Raw genomic sequence first — 21,412 nt, forward strand, 5'->3', positions numbered from 1 at the left:
CTCGCGCTCCCTGCGGCCCAGGCGTTTGCTGTCAGCCGTCATTTATTACTACGGTGATTTCTCTTTAAAGGCTTAGGTTCAGACAGACACCTCAGCGGGGTCTTTGGAGGGGCGGGGAAAGAGAATGCTTCTCTCTTGATTCGTCGCAGCACTGGAGGCGAGAAGCCAATCTGCGCCGGCAGCTGGGGCTGGAGGGGCGTGACCACCCATAAGTGCGCAAGCTATTGGTGGCGGCAGAGCGAGGGGGTGTGGTGGTGTGTCTGGGAGGGTGACGCGTATCCTTCCAGCTCAGCGCGTGAAGGGGTAGGCGGGGTTGAGGGGTCCGGTTGGGCGGGCGGTAACGGCTGCGCTCGTGCCGCTCCAACGGTCGCTCCCCTCAGCAGCAGCAGCCGCCGCCACCCCCCCCACCTCCACCCCCTGCGCCTCTCCCGCTGTCCCTCTGTCCGGGAGGATGCGCCGCCGCTCCCCGGCCGCTGCAGGTAGACGGGGGAGACGATGAGGGAGCCGCCCCGCCGGCTCCTGGCCCTGGGCTCCTGCCTTTTCCTCTGCGCCGTGCTCTGGTGAGTCCCGGCTGCGCCGCCAGCCCTTGTCCCCACCGCGGGGGTGGGTGTGTGGAGTGGGGGCGGCTCCTCCGGGCCTTCCCGCGGTCGAGGGCGCCATTGGGGCGAGGGAGATGCTTCCCTTGGAAAAATAATGATGTGTTATTGCGGTGGCAGTGCACGGCGTTGCATTAGGGTAAAGGCAGGGAGCACCCCTCGGGAGGGAAATTTCTCCACTCTAGTGGGGCCACATCTGGAGTACTAACTGCGTCCAGTTCTGGGCTCCCCAGTTCAAGAAGGACAGGGAACTACTGGAGAGAGACCAGCGGAGAGCTACCAAGATAATCAGGGAACTGGAGCATCGCTCTTATGAGGAAAGGCTGGGAGGCTTGGGTTTGTTCAGCCTGCAGAAGACTTGGGGGGGGGGGGGAGAAATCTTATCAAATCTTATAAAGATCTAAAGGGTGGGTGTCAAGAGGATGGGGCCAGACTCTTTTCAGTGGTGCCCAACGATAGGATGAGGGGTGCAATGGGCACAAGTTGGAACACAGGAAGTTCCACCTACACATGAGGAAAAAATTCTTTCCTTTGAAGGTGACAGAGCAGTGGAACAGGCTGCCCAGAGAGGTTGTGTAGTCTCCTTCCCTGGAGACATTCAAAACCTGCCTGGACACAGTCCTGTGCCCCCTGCTCTAGGTGTGCCTGCTCATGCAGGGGGGTTGGATGAGGTGATCTCCAGAGGTCCCTTCCAACCCCTACCATTCTGTGATTCCTGCTGCTGTGAGTAACAATCATTTGTTATGTTTGTGGAAGTGAGCAGTGTCAGGTGTGGAGTTATTCCTCAAGCACCAGGAGTTCAGAGTTAGGCTGTATGTGTTTCTATGTGTGTTTTGTTGCCACTCTGTGCTTTTAACTGGAAGGCTTGCTTGCTTTTTGAATTTCAGGCTGAATGCTGGCTGTGTTCTCTGAAAGATCATCGTGCCTGATTCTTGAAACAGATTTTCTGTGGCTGGCTGGAGTTGTTAAATTAAAGCAAAATTAGATGTCAAAATCCCTTTTATTTTTGCATTGGTAATGTCTTTGAGAGTATTTTTTTATAATGATTACCATAGCTGTATCTTGTTCCAGCATCTACTGTTTACTTTGTTTTCAAACTTCCTTAATGTGACATTTATTGGAACACAAATATTAGGAGAATATATTTCTGTATGGTAAGTTCTAAGCTGCTTAAACTTCGGCCTCCTTTGAACTTTGCGACTCACTGTTGGAGAAATGCTAGCCAGTTTCAACAGCAAACTGCAAATACTGAAAACTGAACAGCAGTAGCAGTTGTTAGAGATAACTGGGTAGCTTGTGTATTATTTGAATGTTTCCTGTAAATTGTTGAAGTAGTCTATTTTAAGAAAAAAGTGAAATAGTAGTGAAGTCCTGAGTTGTCTCACAGTTGATGCTAGCTGGATAAGGGAAGGGGAGCCCAGGCATCTCTTGGTATGGAATCCATTGCAAATGTGGTGCTGACCCTTGCACTACTGGGTTTGGACAGTCCTGGAGCAACTTTGGTTTGTGTCATCACATTTTTATTTTTAGGAGACAAAACCAGTGAGTCTAAGTAGTGCTTGAAAACTGTTGTCCTGTTTACATTTAGCAAAATTTTAAAAGGAAAAAGCTCCTAGCCGTGTAGGTTAACTGAGCTGTAAACCTGATGCAGCTGTATCCAGACAGCTTTCCTTTTACTTGTTGGACAGTGAAGTTTTTTTCTCACAGAAGGCTCTACTTGTTAGGAAGACAGTTTTTGTTTTCTTACTGTGTCTTGAAAGCTGATAGCCTGTTTCTGCCTCCTTCCTGGTAGTTTGTTAATGAAGGTGTTCTCAGCTTGATGATACATAGAGTAATTGTTGTGTTCTTAGTCTGCTGTTTTAATGAAACTGTTTGGCTTTAGAAAAAGTTCAGGCACCTCAACCATATTGAAAAAGGAATATCATGTTCAACTAGTTGAAATAATATACTTCTTCTGTAAAGCTCAGACAATTTCTGTGTCCATCTTGGATGTGTTTAGCAGAAAAATTGAGCCGAGTTTTTTCTTACCCTTTCTAGCAGTGCCTTAACTGATCTCAGAGCTTGCACTGGAGTATCCCAAACCTTTTGCTATTTAAAAAAAAGAAAAAAAAAAATTCAGGCTGTGTGCTCACTTTGCTCACTCTGGCTGCTTTTGATTAAAGAGACAGTAGTTTAATTTATATGTTGGGAGGGGTATGACTCTAGTCCCCTGGTCCCTGTTGTCCAAACATAAATTCCCATTAGAGAATTTAAAGTCTCTGCAGGATGGCATCGCAGCTTGCCTTAATTTCAGTAGCTGTGTCAGATTTGTAATTGAAAAGTCTTGAAGTCTAATAATTCTTGCCTTGTTGCTGGACTACGTGACATGATAAGTTGTGATGTATTTAACTTTCTCCTGAAAGGAAAATCATCAACTTTTTTTCACATAAGCAGCTAAGAAACTTTTATAACACAAAACCTTCCATTTACTATTTAATGTTGGCGTGTGTGATTAAATGTGAGCTTTTTTAGTTTAGTTGTCTTGAAATGTAATCTTCAAAGGAAAAGCTCTTTTCTTATAGATGGAAGTAGTGGTCAACAGATGATCAAATTAAAAACAAAAGCAGGGGAAAAAACAAGACAACAGAATTGCTAAAAGAATACTCTCGGGGCTACTTGGACTCTGTAGCTTTTTTTAAAAAAACCTGGACTTTGTTTTATTTCTGGATAGGCAGTTGCTTCTTTCTTTGATGAAACTGAGCTTAAAATAGTTTTTTTTATCTACTGTAATGCATTTTAAAGCTTGCCTAAAGAAGTTGGTCCAGTGGAGAAATATCAAGTGGTAAAAATCAGGTGAATAAAAAAAAATTGGCTTAACTGGAAACTATTTTAAAACATCTCATCCTGTAAGTTAAAAATGTGACTGTATATTAGGAAATGTACAAAAACACCACAAGCTTGAGTTTAGGGATTTGTTAGCTGGTGCCTTTTCAATAAAGGCAATGTGGTGCTCTTTGGGAGTGCAGGATCAGAGGGTTATTGGTACTTGAGGGTTTCTGAAACTGCATGGAACAAACACAGCTTGCTGACAAACCTGAGCCAGCAAGGTTGTTCCAAGTTGTGGTGGGTTGGCCCTGGCTGGATGCCAGGTGCCCATCAAAGCTGCTCTGTCACCCCCCTCCTCAGCTGATCAGGGGAGGGAAAATATAACAAAAGACTTGTGGGTCCAGAGAAGGGCAGGGAGGGATCACTCAGCAATTACTGCCATGGGCAAAACAGAGTCAACTTGGGGAAATTAGCTTAATTTATTACCAATCAAATCAGAGTGGGTAACAAAGAAAAAAACCAAATCTTAAAACACCATCCACCCCTCCCCTCTTCCCAGGCTTAACTTCACTCCAGATTTTTTCTACCTCTTCCCCCACAGTGGTGCATGGGTATGGGGGTTGGGGTCAGTTTATCACATGCTGTCTCTGCAGCTCCTTCCTCCTCAGGGGGAGGACTCCTCGCACTCTTGCCCTCCTCCAGCGTGGGGTCCCTCTCACAGGAGACAGTCCTCCATGAACTTCTCCAACATGAGTCCTTCCCTTGGGCTGCAGTTCTTCACGAGCTGCTCCAGCATTGGTTCCTTCCATGCGGTGTGGTCCTGCAGGAACAGACTGCTCCAGTATGGGTACCCTGTGGGGGTCACAAGTCCTGCCAACAAACCTGCTCCAGTGTGGGCTCCTCTCTCCATGGGGCTGCAGGTCCTGCCAGGAGCCTGCTGCAGTGTGGGTTTCCTACAGGCTCACAGCCTCCTTCAGGTATCCACCTGTTCTGATGTGGGGTTCTCCACAGGCTGCAGGTGGATACCTGCTCCACCATTAACCTCCATGGGCTGCAGGGTACAGCCTGCCTCACCACGCTCTTCATCATGGGCTGCAGGGGAATTTCTGCTCCGGTGCCTGGAGTATCTCCTCTCTCTCCTTTACTGCCTTGATATCTGCAGAGTTGTTCCTCTTGCGTATGTTCCCTCTTCTCTCTGGCTGGACTTTTTCCCCGCTTCTTATCTACGGTATTCCAGAGGTACTACCACCCTTGCTGATGGCCTCAGCCTTGGCCAGTGGTGGGTCTGTCTTGGAGCCGGCTGGCACTGGCTGGGTTGGACATAGGGGAAGCTTCTAGCAGCTTCTCACAGAAGCCACCCTTGTAACCCCCTGCTACCAAAACCTTGCCATGCAAACCCAATACACAAGTGGTTCAAAAGAGTGGGATAGCTGCATTGTTTTAGAGAAAAACTTCTGGTAGAAGTAAGGCTTAGGAATGTAGTGCTTGAAAAATAATAGGCATCTGTGGAGACTTGAGCTTTGACTTTACACAACAAATGACAAATGTTGTCCTGAATTTACAAAGATTTTTTTATACTTCGTTTAATCCCTTTGTGTGGATGATCATAATGTAAAAAATAGTTTTAAAAAACATGTAATGCTTCATAGTTTCACAATATACAGAGCTGAGTAAGTGGAGTAGATTCAAAAGCTTATAGAGATATTAGTACGAGCTTAATTGAGACTAGTGGTGACAGTTTTTTGAACAGTAACCTGTATAAATTGTTCTGACATCACCTTTTGCCTGCTATAAGCTGCAGTTTCAAAATGTTAGCTATGAGTTGAAAGAAATCATGCATACACTAATTTATCTTTCTGTGATTCATTCTGGGATTCATTCTATCCCAGAAAGTGCTTTGCATATTCTGATCTACTTGGCTTTTATGAACTCTTATCAGCCTGGGTTTTACAACTATGAGTAGAAGGAAGAGGGAGATTAAGTGCATGTGCATGTCAGGATTCTTTAGTTGTTACATTGTGAGTATGCTGCATCAGTAAAGTAAGGCTTGTATCAAAGTGACTGGGCAGCCAAATGTGCTGTTTCTGATGGAAAACCCCACACCTAGTAGCTCTGACTCTGAAATCCATGAGAGTGTGCCTTGAAAACTGTAAAGGTCAGATTGGGTCAGTGGTGCAGCCAGGAGTAATGCCTGGGTGCAAGTACATTGGAAGGGGGTAGATGTTGATATTGCTTTGTTTTCTTCCCTAAACATTAAATGCAAAGACTTACATGAATTTTAATGAGAAGTATATCTAGGCTTGCATTGCAGTCTTCTATGTTTTTGAAGGAGTGCTTGGTTAGAGCTTCTGTAATGCAAGAGCTCTGAAAAACCAGTGCTGTATTGGCGGTGTGATAACTTCACTAGTGTTTGTTTTGCTGCTCCTGTCCTGCACAGGCGAAAGCTATGCAAGCCAGATTAGAGATCACAGCAGTAGAGGTTTTGCTAACTGAGCAGTTATTGGCCCTGACTCTTGGCTTAAACCTTGAGCTTGCACCTGTTAATAACAGAAGGGTTTTGAGTGGTAAAGTTGGGGAGAGGCTTGTGTTCCAGCATAACACACCTCTTACCATAGAAATCCCCAGCAGAGTGTACTGTTCACAGGTGACTGCCCTAATGATCCAGATAGAACTGCTAGTGTAACTCTCTTGTACTGAGGCTCAGAATTTTACCCGGTGATTCTCCTCTTGTGTAGTTACTTAAATCTCTTTGGAAGGCTGATGCTAAAATAAGTGCTCTGTGTGTGCATTTTATGGCTGGAAGAAATTAAGTGATCTGGGCACTGTTTATTAGATGAAATTTTGTTCCAGGCATTGGGCTTCAGAATGAAGAGTATGTTTGTAGATGCAGAGTATCTTTTTTGGAGGTGTCTTTACTCTGTAGTTAAGGTTGGGACAAAAGTTGCTTTGTAACTCTTGGTCTCTTAAAAATCAAATATGAATATACCTAGCTTATAGCCTGCTCAAGTTGAAGGTGCTGTATTCAAGAAGGGGCTGTGGTGTCTTATGCAAAACAAATGCTTGGCTCATTCAATTATTGAATATTCACTTTCTAAAATTATTTGAAAATCAGTGAAGTGCTTTCATGCAGCATCTTCTAAAAGATTTGGCCTAGAAACTTCAAATTTGCTTGTTTGTTATGCAAGTGGTGTACTAAAGTGGCATGTACCCCTTCAGGAGGTTGCTGTGTTGAGGTGTAAGACCCTGCCTGTTGCAATGGGGTGTGCCTTACTTCAGCACTTAACTTGAACTTTCTGAAATGTCTTTCTCTAACCTGTTATTAGTTCTTTTTAATTTTAATGTTCTTATTGCTGTGAGTAGTTTATAGAATACTTTTTTGCCTTTTTGCTTTTCTTCTCTTTAGTTTTCATTACTAATCCAGCTTTTGGTGAAGTCTGTACTTCTTTCAAGGGGAGGATGTACAATGTCTTTTTAATGCTTGGAGGTGCTGACAGCCCTCTGCCTGAACAGGGTGTTATTTCTGAGGATGAAAACTTTTGGATGAGAGCAGGGTAATGTAGAACTACAGGTATTAAAACTTTCTTGTAATTCTTGGTAAAAATACTGAGCTGGTATAACAGACAGACTGATCCCAAAGCTAGTGCGAAGAACTTTTGCTTGTGTGAGTGATAGTATTGGTATAAATGACTTAAACTGGATTGGTATAACAGTAGAAGGCTCCAACAGTTCAAAATTAGCTTAGGTGCTCAAAGGAACCTTCTTGGCTTGGGTGAATTTTGGAATGGTGATCAAGATACTGTTGAAGTCCTTTAAAGGTAAAGAGTCTATTAAAAATACGTTATAAAATGTCTGGGAGTTAGGTGATAGCAGCTTTACAGTGATCTTGGGCAAAATTCATGTTGCTAAATTTATGTTAAAACTCCACTCTTTGGCACTGTGTTAAGCTGTGTTGCATTAACCATGAATTTTAAGCATGGGGAGTTGGTGCAAAGCAGCTGATGATGACTCTGAGCCTACCTGTAGTAGTGCTGCAGTATCACACCTGTGTAGGCACGCTTATGAATTTAAGCAATGAGGGAAACCTTCAAAGACATTAAGTTAGACATTACGACAGACTCTAAAGGCCTTAAAGTTTAATCACAGTTCATGGCTATTCCACTATTTTCCTGTAGTCTGTGGTCAGTATCAGATTTTATTGTATTTTTACAGAATGTGTTCTTTTCCCCAAGCTCTAGCATTAAAGATAGTAACTAGAGTGTGCAGTGTAGGGAGATACTCTTAAGATACAGACTTCAGTGCAGGATTACAGAAGTCTGTTACCAAGAATCACTAGGACATGCCTGTTCCTTTGAGCACTTCCAAATGGACACCTTTTGAAGGCTAGGGTTTGTGACTTCTGTCCTGCTTTAAGTGCCTGAAATAGGGTGCCTGGATAGGTACTCCTTTGAAGACAGGAGTAAGAGGTATGTGTTTCAGTGTCACTTTGCAGTATGCATCTAATATAGGCTGTTGTCTGTTATGTGCACTGTATCAAAACACTATATCATTATAGTGCTGTGAAGGTGGCTGTTATCTCAGCAGCCTTTTCTAGGAAAGGATGAGCGAAATATTGGTAGCACTGTAAGAAAGGAATGAAGAGGTTTTCCACTGTTAGTCCTCAGCCTTGATGTCTGTTTTACTTGGGACAGCAGTGGACAGTCATGGATAAATGGTGTGTTCTCCCTCTACTTGGATTTTTATCTCTGAGTATACAGTAGCTCAAAGCTAACCACCTTTCCCCCCCTCAGAAGTTACTGGCATGTGTTCATGATCTGAAGATCAGATTGGGGATGCAGAGAAATGTGTGGTTGAAGGTGGGATGCAGGGCTACCCCTTCAGGCAGTAAACAAATTAAATCTGGGAAAATATATGGTGTAACTGTCACATTGGTTTGCACCCTTTGCATGCTAGTGCATTTAAAATGCTGAAAGCTGTATTTTAAACTGGTGGTTGGAATCTCATTTTCTGAAGCTCTGAAATTCAGTACTGTCAGAAGTATCTTTGTGTTGGTCTCCTCTGAATAAGTGAAGCAACTGCCTTTTTTTTGTGTCGCGTTCCACTTAGGAGATGGTTTGGAGAGCACATTCTTTGCAAAGAGCGAGTAAGATGTTGGAAACCTAAATTAATTGCAGAATACAATGTCTTGTTAAAGAATTTGCCAAAAAGCTCCAATTTCAGTTGTTTTGGGTTTTTTAGCACACGAATCAAGTTAGTGGGTAGTAGTAGGAAATGAGATGATATTAGTGCCTTGCTGGCAGCTTCCTTGCTTAGTCTAGATCTGTAGATCTTAGTCTTCAGCTTTTCTCTCCCTTAAAGAGCCATTGTAACTTTTAAAACTATCTTAGTAATGGATGCTGCTCTTCTGTAGTAATAAATGGCTTTTTAAATGGATGGGGGGTGTGTGGTTTTTAATCAGCATTAAGGAAGATAAGTGTTGATAAATTAAATTAATGGCTCTTCATTGCTACTTCACTTGCAGAAATGAGTGTTGTGTCTGGGGACTGAAGTGGTCAGTGCATTGCTCATGGCTTTCTTCCTCTGACTGGTTGAAATAATGTTGCTGTCCTATAAGCCAGGTCTTCATTTTCTGAGATACAGTTCTCAGATGTTCTGTGGGTCCTTTTAAATGCCGGTCCCTCTTGCTGAACTCTTCTGAGAGAAGGGTGGCTTCCACTAAGTTACTGGGGAGAGGGTGAGGGTTCCCTCCTTTTGCTGTTTTATCTGCATTACCAGTGGCTGGAAGGCAGATTACTGCTGACTTGAGTCTGGTTGTGGGGCTGCGGAGCTCCCTGCTCTTATAGAGCCTTCTTTCTCTTTGACAGTTAGGCTAGTGATAGCAATTACAGACCTGCAGGATTTGTTCAAAGCAAAAGATAATCTCCTGCCTTCCTGACCCTTTCACAACTTGTCATTTTTTTTTTTACCCAATTAATAATAAAAAATTATTCTGTAATCAAGAACGTAAGCTTCAAACAACAAGTAGATGCCTCTCCCCCCAACATTGATAGGCCTGCTCTGCTGGCACTCTGCCCCCTAGGTCCAGAACCCACCCACCTTCTCTTGCACGGGCCTATTGTGAACTGATCCTATGAATATTTTCCGTAGAGAAGTGTCACACAGCAGGGATGGTGACATCTTCATTCTCCCTTTTAGCTGTTGGGCATCGGCACATATGCAGCTGTTGGTAATACAGCCCTCTGAGAGCTGTGGGAAGTGTTAGAGATCGTCCTGGAGAGAGGCTGTTCACTGAGCGTTTGAGGAGGGATTGGTAATCAGTACGCTGGTGATAGCTTGCTTTTATTTTCCCTCTGCTTAAAATTACCCTGTCTCACAGGTGTCCAACTGTAAACTGTTTTGAACTGCTTCACTCTCCAGTGTCCAGAAATAGGTCTTGTTTGGGGACAATTTAAGAAAACTCTTGATTCATTTAGAGAACAGATGTGTTTGAACTGAATCTTGTGTGAGTGTCAGTGGTTTTTGTATGAAGCCTTTGGAAAGAAAAGCTTTGGCTGTTCTTCAGGAAGACCAAATTGTGGAAAAACTGCTCTTGCCTTCAGATTTTTCTAATTTGGATTTCTTTGGTTAGCTGTAACTTGTATGATTGATTTTTTCTTACCAGTTTTATACATTCTGCTTGATTTTTATGCTTGTTAAAACAGTTATCAATAGCTGCACTATCTCTGATAGACTTCTGCAGCCTCCTTCACAATTACTTGAAGAGTTTGAGCCAAATTAGAACTGGATGCTCTTTCATGTGAAACCTACACTGTGATTTCAAAACCACCTGCACTTTTGAATTTCATTGCATTCCTTTTCAAAAGCCTAACAGCCATCTGTAGATCATAGCCAGTTCAAATATTAGAAAGGGTGCTTTACCATTCAGATGGGGTGAGCAGACTTTCTGCTTCAGCATGTGTCTGCCCTCCCCCCACCCTTTCTGTGTCTGGGCTTGCAGCTTTTGCTTTTGGGTTTGTGCATGTCAAGCTGAAAAATTCATGGTGTATTAGAGAAAATAGCTTTTAAACTACATTCATGATGATACTAAGACTCATACTTAAGTTTTTGTTCTTTGTGATTTAATAGCAGCTGCTGTTTTGAGTCATACTTAGCAAAAATGAACTATTGAAAACTTTTGTATTTGTCTAAGTCACTAACTGTTGGTTATGTCTTTGGACTGATCTCTTGAAGTATTTCTACCCTGTTATGTCATTTGAAGATGTACCTTGTACCTGAGACAGTATATATAGTGACTAATCTCCAGTACTATTTGGGCATTAGATCTGCTTGCTTCCAAGTCCGCACTAAAATACTATTCTTTTGTCATGAGAAGGGGAAGGATGCAGAAGCTGCTATACTTCCACTGGACGTACTATGCAAGTTTATTAAACTCAAGGGGAATTCTCAGTAAATGAATACTTAGGTTTTCATGTCTGTTGTGTTTCTGCAAACAGCACCTCTGTTAAGCATTTCTCTATGCCATTTGGCTAATTTTTTATTATGGGCTGTGTAATTTATCAGCCTGTGGCTACAGCAGCCTGTTGAATGAATATGCAGAATGCTGAAAGACAGAAGAAAAAGTAGCAGTGGTTCTGATAAGGTGATTAATTTGAGTTATCACAGAATGGATGGTCTGACATGGCCTTGCATTTTGTGGATTTGTGTTCTTAATACTCTGTTGAAGCTTGATGGCAGCACCCTCTGTTGCAGCAGGGCTTGGGTTTTCCTGTGGGTACATGCATGCACAGATATATAAACTGAATTCAGTCCCCTCCCTTGCTTAGAGGGCTCTTGGGAGACTTGAAGCATCATGTTTGGATTGGAGAGTAGACTGAGAAGAGTTTTTGAAAATAAGCAAATTGGATATTGCATACAGATTATGTCAGAATAGCTTAAATCTATGAGCTGACAAGCTGCATTCATGCTCTGATAAAGCATGACTTGTTGCGTTGAAAATACCAGTATATTAAGGCAAGAAATGTATGCCTTTTGTGCTAAGTGCTTTTTGTGACTGCAAGTGCTAAAGTAGTTATTAATGTGGTTGTGAAAGTATACCTTGTGTTTTAAAATGCTGATTCACAGCCAATTATATCTTTCCTTTTCTACGTTAAGGGACTTAATGTTGCTCTGTACAGCTCAGTGACGATCCCCCCGTTAGTGTAGGCAGAATAGGAAATAATGTTTTTGCGTGCATGTATATTAAAGGGGTGTAATGAGCTACAGTACATTCTGTACAAATTTTCGTCTTTCTCTTGTATTTTTATGAAGAACCAGGGAGTTGTCATAGCTGGAAGGAGAGACCAAAGGGACTGGAATGAAGAGCATGAGAAAATTTCTCCATGCAATGAGTGAAATGACTTTTCAGAAAAATAAATTACCTGAACTATTTGCATAACTAATTTTTCCAAGTGAGAGCTAGGAAGTAAGGCTGTAAAAGTCTGGTAACATTTCATTCAGTCTCTTAAATATGTCATGTGCTTAGGATAAGACAGGTTTGATGGAGAGCTTAAACCAAACAAGTAACTACATGACAGGATGGGAATTTAAGATAAACGATAATGCATACACGTCATTTTCAACTTAACTGAGATGTGAGACATTGTCCCTGCTTCAGTTTCCAGTAACTGCAGCTGCTTATGCTTGACTTGAGGGCTTCCATTTAGTTCAGAGGAAACCTGTTACCTCAAGAGGAATTACTGAGGTGCAGTGGAGTTGAGACAGATCTGGGACACCTTAATTGCACAGATCCCACAGTTTCCTTGTCTCCTGTTTTCTCTTCTTCTGGTGGTAAGACACTTGGATTTAGAGTGGCTAGTACCTTGCTAACAGTCCCTGCTGATGCAGGTGAAAGAGGAGCAATAGGTTTGTAGCTCAACAACAAAAGCCCGATTTTGTGATTGCCTGCAACCTGGAGAAGTAGTGCTCCCTGTGTGTGCATATATATGTATGTATATAATAATTTAGTACTTGACTGGGGTCTACTGTGGCATGGGTTCCTCCTCGGTGGAGGAACCTACACTGCATATACTTTCCAATAAAGGTGATCTTCAAGTTTTTAAGACAGGTGGTAATACAAATGCTAAACACTAGGATGATCCCAGTTGTGTAAGGGGATCCTGACCTACTAATATTCTTACTATTATGACTGCTATGTTTCAGTTTTCAATACGTATGTAAGGTGGTAGATCCAGATTTCTTGTAAGCTTAAAGATCTGATGTAGACCTGTCTCCTCTTAAGAACAGGAGGCCCTTTTTCAGAATGCAGAGTGATGTTTGTGTAGATTCACATACTGATCACTTGGCTATCATGTAAACAGTATTTCTTGGAAAAGTGTCTGGCTTTAAACCAGCAGGTGACTCTGTTCAAGTATAGTTGAAAACTCCACTAAAATCTCAATTTGCACAGTGTTTTGCTGGCCTCATTTGAACTCTGCATGAAGACCTTTGCTGGCCTTTGGGCCTCCAAGCCTAATGGTTTGCTGTACAGGTGTTATCTAGGATGTGAATAGACCATGCACTATAAGCAACAAAAAATATTGTTCTGATTCAAGTGTTTATAAAAGTTGGCTGGTTTTTTGTGGAAATATTTCTACTGAGAAGCAAAATTGTTTAGAGCTGAAAGTACAAAATAAATCTGTATGGAGGTTGTAGCTAAAGCCAGCACCTGGTTTGCCATTTGTCTCTACCTATTCATTGGTTTTTGCATGGGCCTTTTGTTTAATATACTTATTGTCTCTAATTCTCTTGAATGTGCTTGACGGTGTTGACCATACAGAATTTTCTCGGGTATGATCTGTACTGGAAAATAAAGAGCTTTATTTTTTTAATCTGTGGCTTTAGTTTTAGCATGGTAATAATCATTGCTAAAGATATCGCATTCCTATATGATGAAGGATATAGTTGATTCAAATTCCTTCTAACTTGCTATAACCTAACTAATTTGTTTCATGGTATCACCCCAATAACTGTTTTGCTGATACTTTTGTCTGTGTAAGTAGTAAATTTATAGTGTGTTTTCTGTTATAATTTATTAAAATTAAGTCTTCCGATAGTTTTAATTAGTATCTATGAACTGTACGTGTGTGTGTGTATTTTATGTTTTAGGCACCTCATGGGAGCAACTGAAAAAAGGTTGAGGGAGACATTGCTGAGGGAATTTAAACATCTAATTATTCATTTTAAATCAAGACTTTGCTCTTTTTTTTTAATAGGCTTCCTACTTGGCATGTCTTTTGTAAAGACAGTCTTTCATCAGCAGTGCAGTATGCTTCAGGTGATGCTTGTGCCCTGGCAAATGATGATGAAAATGTCCAGGAAAAGGTATGGTGAATGAATCATGTCAATTAGCCTCTCAGTCTGACTTAATATTAAATAAAAAATTGATTTGTGCACTTTGATTTGTAGAGTCTTCTTGGCCAGAATGTTTAATGTACTCAGTTGTTCCATGAACCATGAAGTTAACTTCCCAAGTTTTTGTTTTCTTTTACTTCAGGCTTGCTGTTATGTGACAATAAAGCTAGACAGTTTGTGGAGGAGGGGGACACAGGACACAAATAGTAAAGCTAGTAATGGTGGCTTAGGTTTTTTTATTTGGATGCCAGATGTTAGAAGAAGTGGTAGTCAGGGATAGTATGTGGCTGTGTAGAGACCATGATAAGAGGTGGTGGCCTGGTGGAAGGTCTAGGCTACAATATGCCAGTTGCATCCAAGTTGTGTTAAAAACCCAGTGCACAAATGATTGCTATCCTAAATAGAAGATTTAAAATTATTTGTTCTATTAAGACAGCATTTACCAGATTGTTTTCCTTCTGTTTGATAAATATTAACAAAGCTAAAATACGTATGTGAAATGCGAATAAACAAGATTCTGTCCCTTTCGTACTTACATTACTCAGCACTTCAGGTTAAATTGAGTGTAATCATCCCACTCTGATTAACTCCTTACAGGTTTCAGCATATTGCGGTTTCATAGTGAGTTCCCAAGCAGTTGAGTCATATCAGAAAATCATAATTTCATTTATTTACACAGGTAAAGAATCAGTCCTATGATAAGCATAGGTAGTATTGATGTTATTGGTCTTCCTATTGCATCCGTCAATAATTAGTAGTGCTAATCATGGTCCTCATTCCAAGAAACCTTTTATATGCCGCATTAAACCTGGAAAATGTGTGTTGAGCATTCTAGTTTACTCAAGTGGAGAGATGCCTGACCAGAATAAAATACTACAAATATTGTAAGTTTCTTAAGTGTTTCAACATTTAGGGTAGCTGTATTTTTTTTGCCATCTTGTGTGGCCAAATAGCATTCAGCCCGATTCTTCTGTCTGCCTGAAAAAAGTCCTGCTCAAGTTTAATGGCTGATGTAACAAAACTGGAAAGATCAAGTAAGCTTTGAGACTGAGAAGCCACTGGTGTACATTTTCCTACTTCTTTGCAACATTCTTCCCTTCATTCTAGTAATACGGCTGCATCGTTCAGCAGATTCCACAACTTGAAACGAAAGATGTGAAGTATGCTGTACTTTTTACTCATTAAAGAAAAGTCTCTTGGGTGTATGAGAAGTCTTGCAGCATGGGTTTTTACTCCTAACTAGGCTGCTGGTGATGTCCTCAGAAAGAGCAGTCTTGCAGCCCTTGATCAGTTGTCGCTTTGAGGCATCAATGCTATTTAATCTGAGGGACTGGCAAGTGAGCTAATAATGTTGTGGGAAAAACGTTGCTTGGCTCTTGTCTTTAAGATTTGCCTGCTCAAATTTTTGCTTCCTGCTCTGCCAGTGTATGCCTTAACTCTCTTAAATTAATGTGAACATGTAATCTTGTATAGCACAGCAGCCCATTTTGGCTCTGAACACTACCACCTGCTGTACTTGACCACTGGATTTTTAGATGGCCTTTATAAAATGAGGGGTGTGTATATTCCTACAAGATTTCTTGCTGTATTTTAAAGTATTGCTCAAAAATAACTTGCATACATTGTAGCCACAACTGAAAAAAAATGTTTGAGGGACAAGTAAATTCTGGTTAGTTCTACAGTCTGGTTTTAAAACTTATTTTCCTCAAGTGTATATAATTTTTTACTTTGAATTCACTGCACTTGATTGTAGATCTTCACTTGTAAAAAAGAAAGTTGCTTTAAAAGGTTACAGCAGACTTGTGAAATTTTTGTAGTTCTGCTGATAAGACTGCTATAACTGAAATGTTCTAAGTGTTATTTTCTTAACAGTTGTCTCTTGCAAGTCATCTCAGGATCTTTTTTTTACCTCTTATTTTGGGCAGCACGGAAATAGGGAAGATTTGTTAATAGGGAAGTTGTAGCAGAATTATTAACTTCCCTTAGCACACAAATGGAATGATTTAAGACAATGCTAAAATGGTCTTTCCTGTGAAGATTTTAACGGATTTAATTGTTTTAACTTGCTGTAGTCTTTGTACAGGTGAGATTTTAAACATCTGTGGGCAATGGCTTTGAAGATTCATGTAGCTTAACTTCTCGTTGATATTTTGGGGATTGTAAAGGTAGTAGTATTTAGTCTGCACCAAAGGTAAGTCCTCTTAATAGAATAAAAGGCCTGTGTTACTGCATACTTACTGTTGTTTTACCTTTAATATACTAGGGGGAAGAGGCTGGTCCCAGACTGGAGTCTGAGCATGCAGACTCAAGTACACAGAGTTACTCTACAGAAGATCTACCTGATGACTTTACGAAATCTCACCAGGCAAGACTTTTATTTCATTCCTTGTCTCCATACACTTCTCAAATGTTTCTTGGACTTCAGAGTTTTTTCATTTTGATTATCTAAAGCTCAGAGTAACCATCCATTGCGTTTCACTAGCACATGGTGTTGCTGTTTCCAGTGAAGGAGAAAATGTGTGAGCTAACAGATGTTGCATTTCCCATGTGCATAAGTAATAATGAGAGTAATTTAATATTTGTGGGTACTGAGTAAATAAATCTTTCCAAGATAAATGAAAATTTGATGTGGTAGGTATGGATGTCTCTTTATAAATCATAAAAAAACCTTCTTGCTTAGGTTTTTTTATATAGATCAGACTTGGTGATTATAGCAGTCCATTTTCGCTTTGATCTTTTCTGGCTTCTGTTGGTTTCATTTCCTTTGTTAAAATGCAAAAAGGATTGTATGTGCTATTGATAACATTAAGTCAGTGCTTTATGTTAAATGTTGCAAAGACAACATATGTAGGACGTACTTCTGAATATAGCATGATTTAGATATCTAATTCCATAGTAAAACATTTCAGACCTCTTCATGTTCAGTTAGATGACTTGGAGTAACTCAGCTATTGACAAGAGGCTCTTGTTTAACAGTATTTAATAGTATTAATAGTGTTTAGGATGGTTTAATAGTATTGCTGCAATCAGTGGTTATGTACTCTTCCAGATTCAGAAAGCTTAATTTTGATTATGCTGTGCAACATCTTATGAAAACTAAAGAACTAGAAAAAAAGACTCAAGCCTACTAGACTCTCAGAAGTGATAAGCGATTTATCTCTTTGTTCAGTTACAATGTGAACTACGCTTCTAAACTGTTTCGGACCTCCATTGCAGTGATGAAATGGAAAGCCTTCCCCAAAATTAAGCTTAGGGTGAAAATAGTAAACGTAACTTTTATTGTAATGGAGCATGCAGATAGAACCATTTACTTCAGTTGTTGAAATATTCAAGCTTGTTTTCTTGTGGCTGTCTCTATAAAGAGATGCATAGTTGAGGAAGCTGTTGCATGTGCCTTCTCCAATTTAATATTTTTACACTATTACAGACTCTGGAAGAGTGCTGCAACTATCCCAAAGTAGCCCTGAATGCCACCTAGGTTTATGAAAACAGAAAACTTATTTCTTAACTGTCTTGCTGTCTAGTTTTCAGGTTCATTGATGACAGAAATCTAAACTAGTGAACTGTTAAAACTCCATACTAGATGTTATTGTATTAATGCTTTTCCTATTCAAGTTTTGAAAAATGTATGTTCATCTCTAATGTTTTCAGGCTACAGAAATAAGTGAAGCCAGCCAGCCTGCAGTTGAGACTCTACCTTCAGTAGATTTAAATGAAGCTTCATCTAGCATAGTCGCAAGCACTGAAAACATTTCCAGTTCACCTACCTCAGATATACCTCCAGTCTCGCAGCTTGAGTAAGCTTTTTTATTGTATTGTTTTGGTCTTTGACAGAATGTCACTTACTCTGATGTCGTTAAGAGTTACCACTTCAGGTTTAGTAGGGATAAGCTAGACTGCCACACGATTCCTTTGCTGTGATTTGGTTTATGGTGTCAATGTTAATGAAATACGCCATCGTTTACTTGGTGCACGGGTTGAGAGTTGGTGTATTTGCCTGAAGTGTCACAGTATTGCCATTATCAGTTTTTAAGCTGCTACTTTGACAGAAAAAATCCATTATCTTTTATGAGCTAGATAATCTGTACTATAAAAGCCTGCAGGTCTTTACCATTAGGATTTCTGCCCTTCGCAAATGTGCTTTTACGTCTATGATAACAAGCATCAAGGCTGCTTCAGTGATGGCCTCTGCGTTCATTAAAGGGTGAACTTTGCAGAACTTTACTCCAGGACTTGCAACTTTTAAATAAGTTCTGATATTAAGAGACTTTTGATGAAATAGCAAATTTTAGTATAAGCACAACCAAGACAGTCTGTATTCTGGTACTTAGTAGTGTATTGCAGAGCTACCTCTGCTGCAGGCAGTCTTCAAGACTTGATGTGCTTAATCTTGTTTTCCTCTTTCATGGAATGCTGTGCTACCAAATACGAACTGTATTACTGAAATCTATATATATACACACTTCTAGGTACTTTTGCAAAATTCCCCTGGGCTTTATAATGTTACTAAAGGGAATATATTCTTCTGATTGTCTGCTGATAAAGATCTAATATTTTGGTAGATAAAAATTAAACACATTGAAAATAAAGTAAGCTTCTCTTTTTTCCTTGGTGTGTTGGGGTTTTTTAGGAGTCCAGTTTTTCTGGTTTACCAAATTTAGTTTCTTTGCCATAGAAAAGGTCTGGAAACCTGGTCTGCCGACTGATCTTGTCTAGTCTGCTAGGGCTAATGCTTAAGCACCTTTTAGTGCTTCATAATTGTCTTTTAATTGCAACTCTCTGAAAATCAAACTTCCCAAATTTGCAGTTTTTATAGAAAAACTGGATTGTAATTTCAGTGTGTTTTTATAGCTCTGACTACTGTACTGATTTGGTTGTATAATGTCCTACTGTTGTCAGGTCTGAGACAGAGATCCAGGGTGATTTTTTTTGAATGTTCAGCTTGATATCTTGTCATTGTTGAAAATAGTCTTGATGTCATAGTTGGGGAGTACTAGAGTGAACTCTGAAGACTCCAACTATGAAACAACTATGCTCTTTTGGAGCACCTGATGTAATAGTTAATGCTTGGCAGTAGTGTTCTGACACTAGTACCATTTACAGGAAGAAAGGATAGAATGAGTATAGGAGAGATGCATATTGATACATTATTTCAAACTTCAGTTCAGCTTTGAATAGTAGTAGGTAGTCTCTTTTTGTGCATATTAACTCTAATATCCAAAAGAGCTGTAGTCCAAAGCCAGAGTTAAACAAGATCTTTAAAAAGGCTTAGTTGTATTTGTTACCTTCAGACAGCATTTTTCCTGTTTTAGATGCTGATTCTCATTCAGTGTAACAAAGTCCAGCTCCCGTAGGTGTTACCAGTCTGATATTCCAGCAGGACTTCTTAGTCAAAATATTCTGGAAGTAATTTATTCCAAACTATCTTTAGTTTGTAATGAATCCTATTTTTACGACAGCACTGTTTGTTTTTTTTCTATCCAGACCTGATCTGGGGAAAACTTCTAGAAAAATAATCTGAGCTCTTCTTCTGGCTGCGAGTAAAAACAGCTACCATGCAATGTGAGCTTGGTGTAATGCACTTTAAGGCAAAGCTACTAACAAAGGAAAGTACCTAAAGGAGAGGGAGCGCTACAGCTTCTAGGCTTGTGCTGCTCACCTTCTGCCAAAATTGGTTACTTGAGGGCAGTCAGGTACACCCTGATATCGGGGTATTTTTAAGTTCATACTTGTCCCATATTTTATTCAGTTGATAATTACTCATACTGTCATCTATTCACTGAGATCAAGAATATGTGAAGCTTTTTCATTAAGTGTAGTGGTCAACCTTACTTCTGTCATAGAAGTGTTACATGCAGAGCTCAGAAGTGTGCGTTTTGGGGCGCTGAGAGAAACTACTCCCTGTTTGTAGCTAATGAATATTTGTATTCCTAGTGTGTTAGACTTTGCCACATAGTGAAAACTCTTGAATACCTATGAGGTTTTTTGTTTTATACTGTGGGAACTTGATCATATGAAAAGTACTAAAATTGGCTCCCTGTTTCTTTCACAGCTGCTTCTGTTCACAGTCAGCATTCAGAGAATCAAAAAGATCCCCTTTTAAGTTGTCAACATGCTGGTTATGTTTTTGCAGCTCTATATAATGATACTGGATTAACCTAGTTTGCTGCTGATACTGAATAAAGCTTATGTTGAAATTCAGGAGGCAGAATAAAGATTGACTTAGATCTGGTTATAACCTTCTAGATCAATGTGAAAGTTATCCCTGTACTGGAGAAGGGAGGAAAGCCAAAGAAGTCATTATTTGTCCATCTTTTCCTCCCCACCCATTCCATCATTCCTAAGGAGCGTCTAGGGAGGCTCTTTCATGTTTTTTGCCTCAGGATTTATCTGATGCAGTGTGTGCAGTGTTGGGAAGAAGGAAGAATAGCTAGTTTGGGCTGTTTATGCAGCTTTGATAACGGTCTACTGGCTTACCTCATTTTTATTGCACTAGCAAAAAAAAAAAAACCAAACTAGTGGAAAGGAAGTCTGGGTGGGTCTGCTATATATCATTATGCCATCCCTTTTCTCTAGTCTTAGCCAGGTTCTGTTCTGACTACTGCCCATTGTCTTGGGAACATTAGGAGCTTTTTGTGATGGAACTCAGTCTCATGTTTGATTCCTTTGTTGGAAGGGGAAAGAAAATTGCTGTCAGTCAGGTAACTATGAAACTGTGTTTAGTTCGTAGTGATGATGGGGAAAAATTATCCACTGCAGTGTTTGGTAAGATGTCACATGAGAGTTCTGGGAGATGAGAGAGTTCCTTTTCTCATCTGGGAGATGAGAGAGCTCTGAGTCCCTTTGCTGGGACAAACAGGCTGGGAAAGGAAATTCTGTTCTTGCATGGGTGCAGCTGAGAATGCAGTTCCACAAGTATAGCCTATTTAATTCCCCGTAATTATTTCTGTGAGACTGTTGCTTTTTAAAACTTTCAGATATCTTTGGTTATGTGGTTGATTAGCAGGGTTACTTGTATTATCAGAATGGTAAAAAGCATGTTATTTCTCTCCCTTCAGTGCAATAGAAAACTCCCGTGCTGATATCCCTGTAGTCAGCTCTAGTGAAGCTGAGCAGTCAGAACCTGACTGTGATATTGGTGGGACACTTGAGGCTGACCCTCAGAGTGAGCCTTCCTCTTTTGTCAGTCCACCAGAGAGGTGAGTATTGAAGTAGGTTGTGAGTCTGAATAATTTAAAGGTCATTGTTCTTTTCTGTCCTGGCCTTGCAACAAATATTTGCATGTACTTGCTTATCTACATTTGTGTGTGTTTAAGATTGCATATGGCTGAAAATGTGATCATTTTACAGGTCCTAATACTCTTAAAACTTTCAGCCTTGCAGGTCAACATATAGAGAACATATCATCTTCGCATGGCAAGGGAAAGAAGACAAAATCTGAGTTTGAGTCAAAAGTTTCAGCAGCTGAAAAGGGAGCAGATGAGCAAAAATCTGCTCTGAATGCCTCAGAGAACTTAAAAAGGGAGGTAAGCAGTGCTGATATCCACTCAGTACACACAGGAGCATAATGACCTCTGTTAGTTTATGACCATTGTTAAAGATGAGTGGTATCTATCACTTTTCTA

At 40.4% G+C, this 21,412-nt stretch overlaps 1 protein-coding gene across 3 annotated transcripts in view; it reads left to right on the forward strand.

The window, feature by feature from the left end:
• The first annotated feature begins 287 nt into the window (after positions 1–287).
• SUCO (SUN domain containing ossification factor) overlaps positions 288–21,412 on the forward strand; it is a 43,630-nt gene continuing 22,505 nt past the window's right edge. For all 3 annotated transcript variants that reach the window (XM_064454647.1, XM_064454648.1, XM_064454649.1), the window contains exons 1-6: positions 288–560; positions 13,649–13,757; positions 16,051–16,152; positions 17,439–17,584; positions 20,846–20,986; positions 21,163–21,313. In XM_064454647.1, the coding sequence (XP_064310717.1) occupies positions 496–560; positions 13,649–13,757; positions 16,051–16,152; positions 17,439–17,584; positions 20,846–20,986; positions 21,163–21,313 (714 nt within the window). In that variant the 5' untranslated portion in view covers positions 288–495. The remainder of the gene's footprint in view (positions 561–13,648; positions 13,758–16,050; positions 16,153–17,438; positions 17,585–20,845; positions 20,987–21,162; positions 21,314–21,412) is intronic.

Source organism: Phalacrocorax carbo, chromosome 6 (genome assembly GCF_963921805.1).
Source record: "Phalacrocorax carbo chromosome 6, bPhaCar2.1, whole genome shotgun sequence".
Lineage (NCBI taxonomy): Eukaryota > Metazoa > Chordata > Aves > Suliformes > Phalacrocoracidae > Phalacrocorax > Phalacrocorax carbo.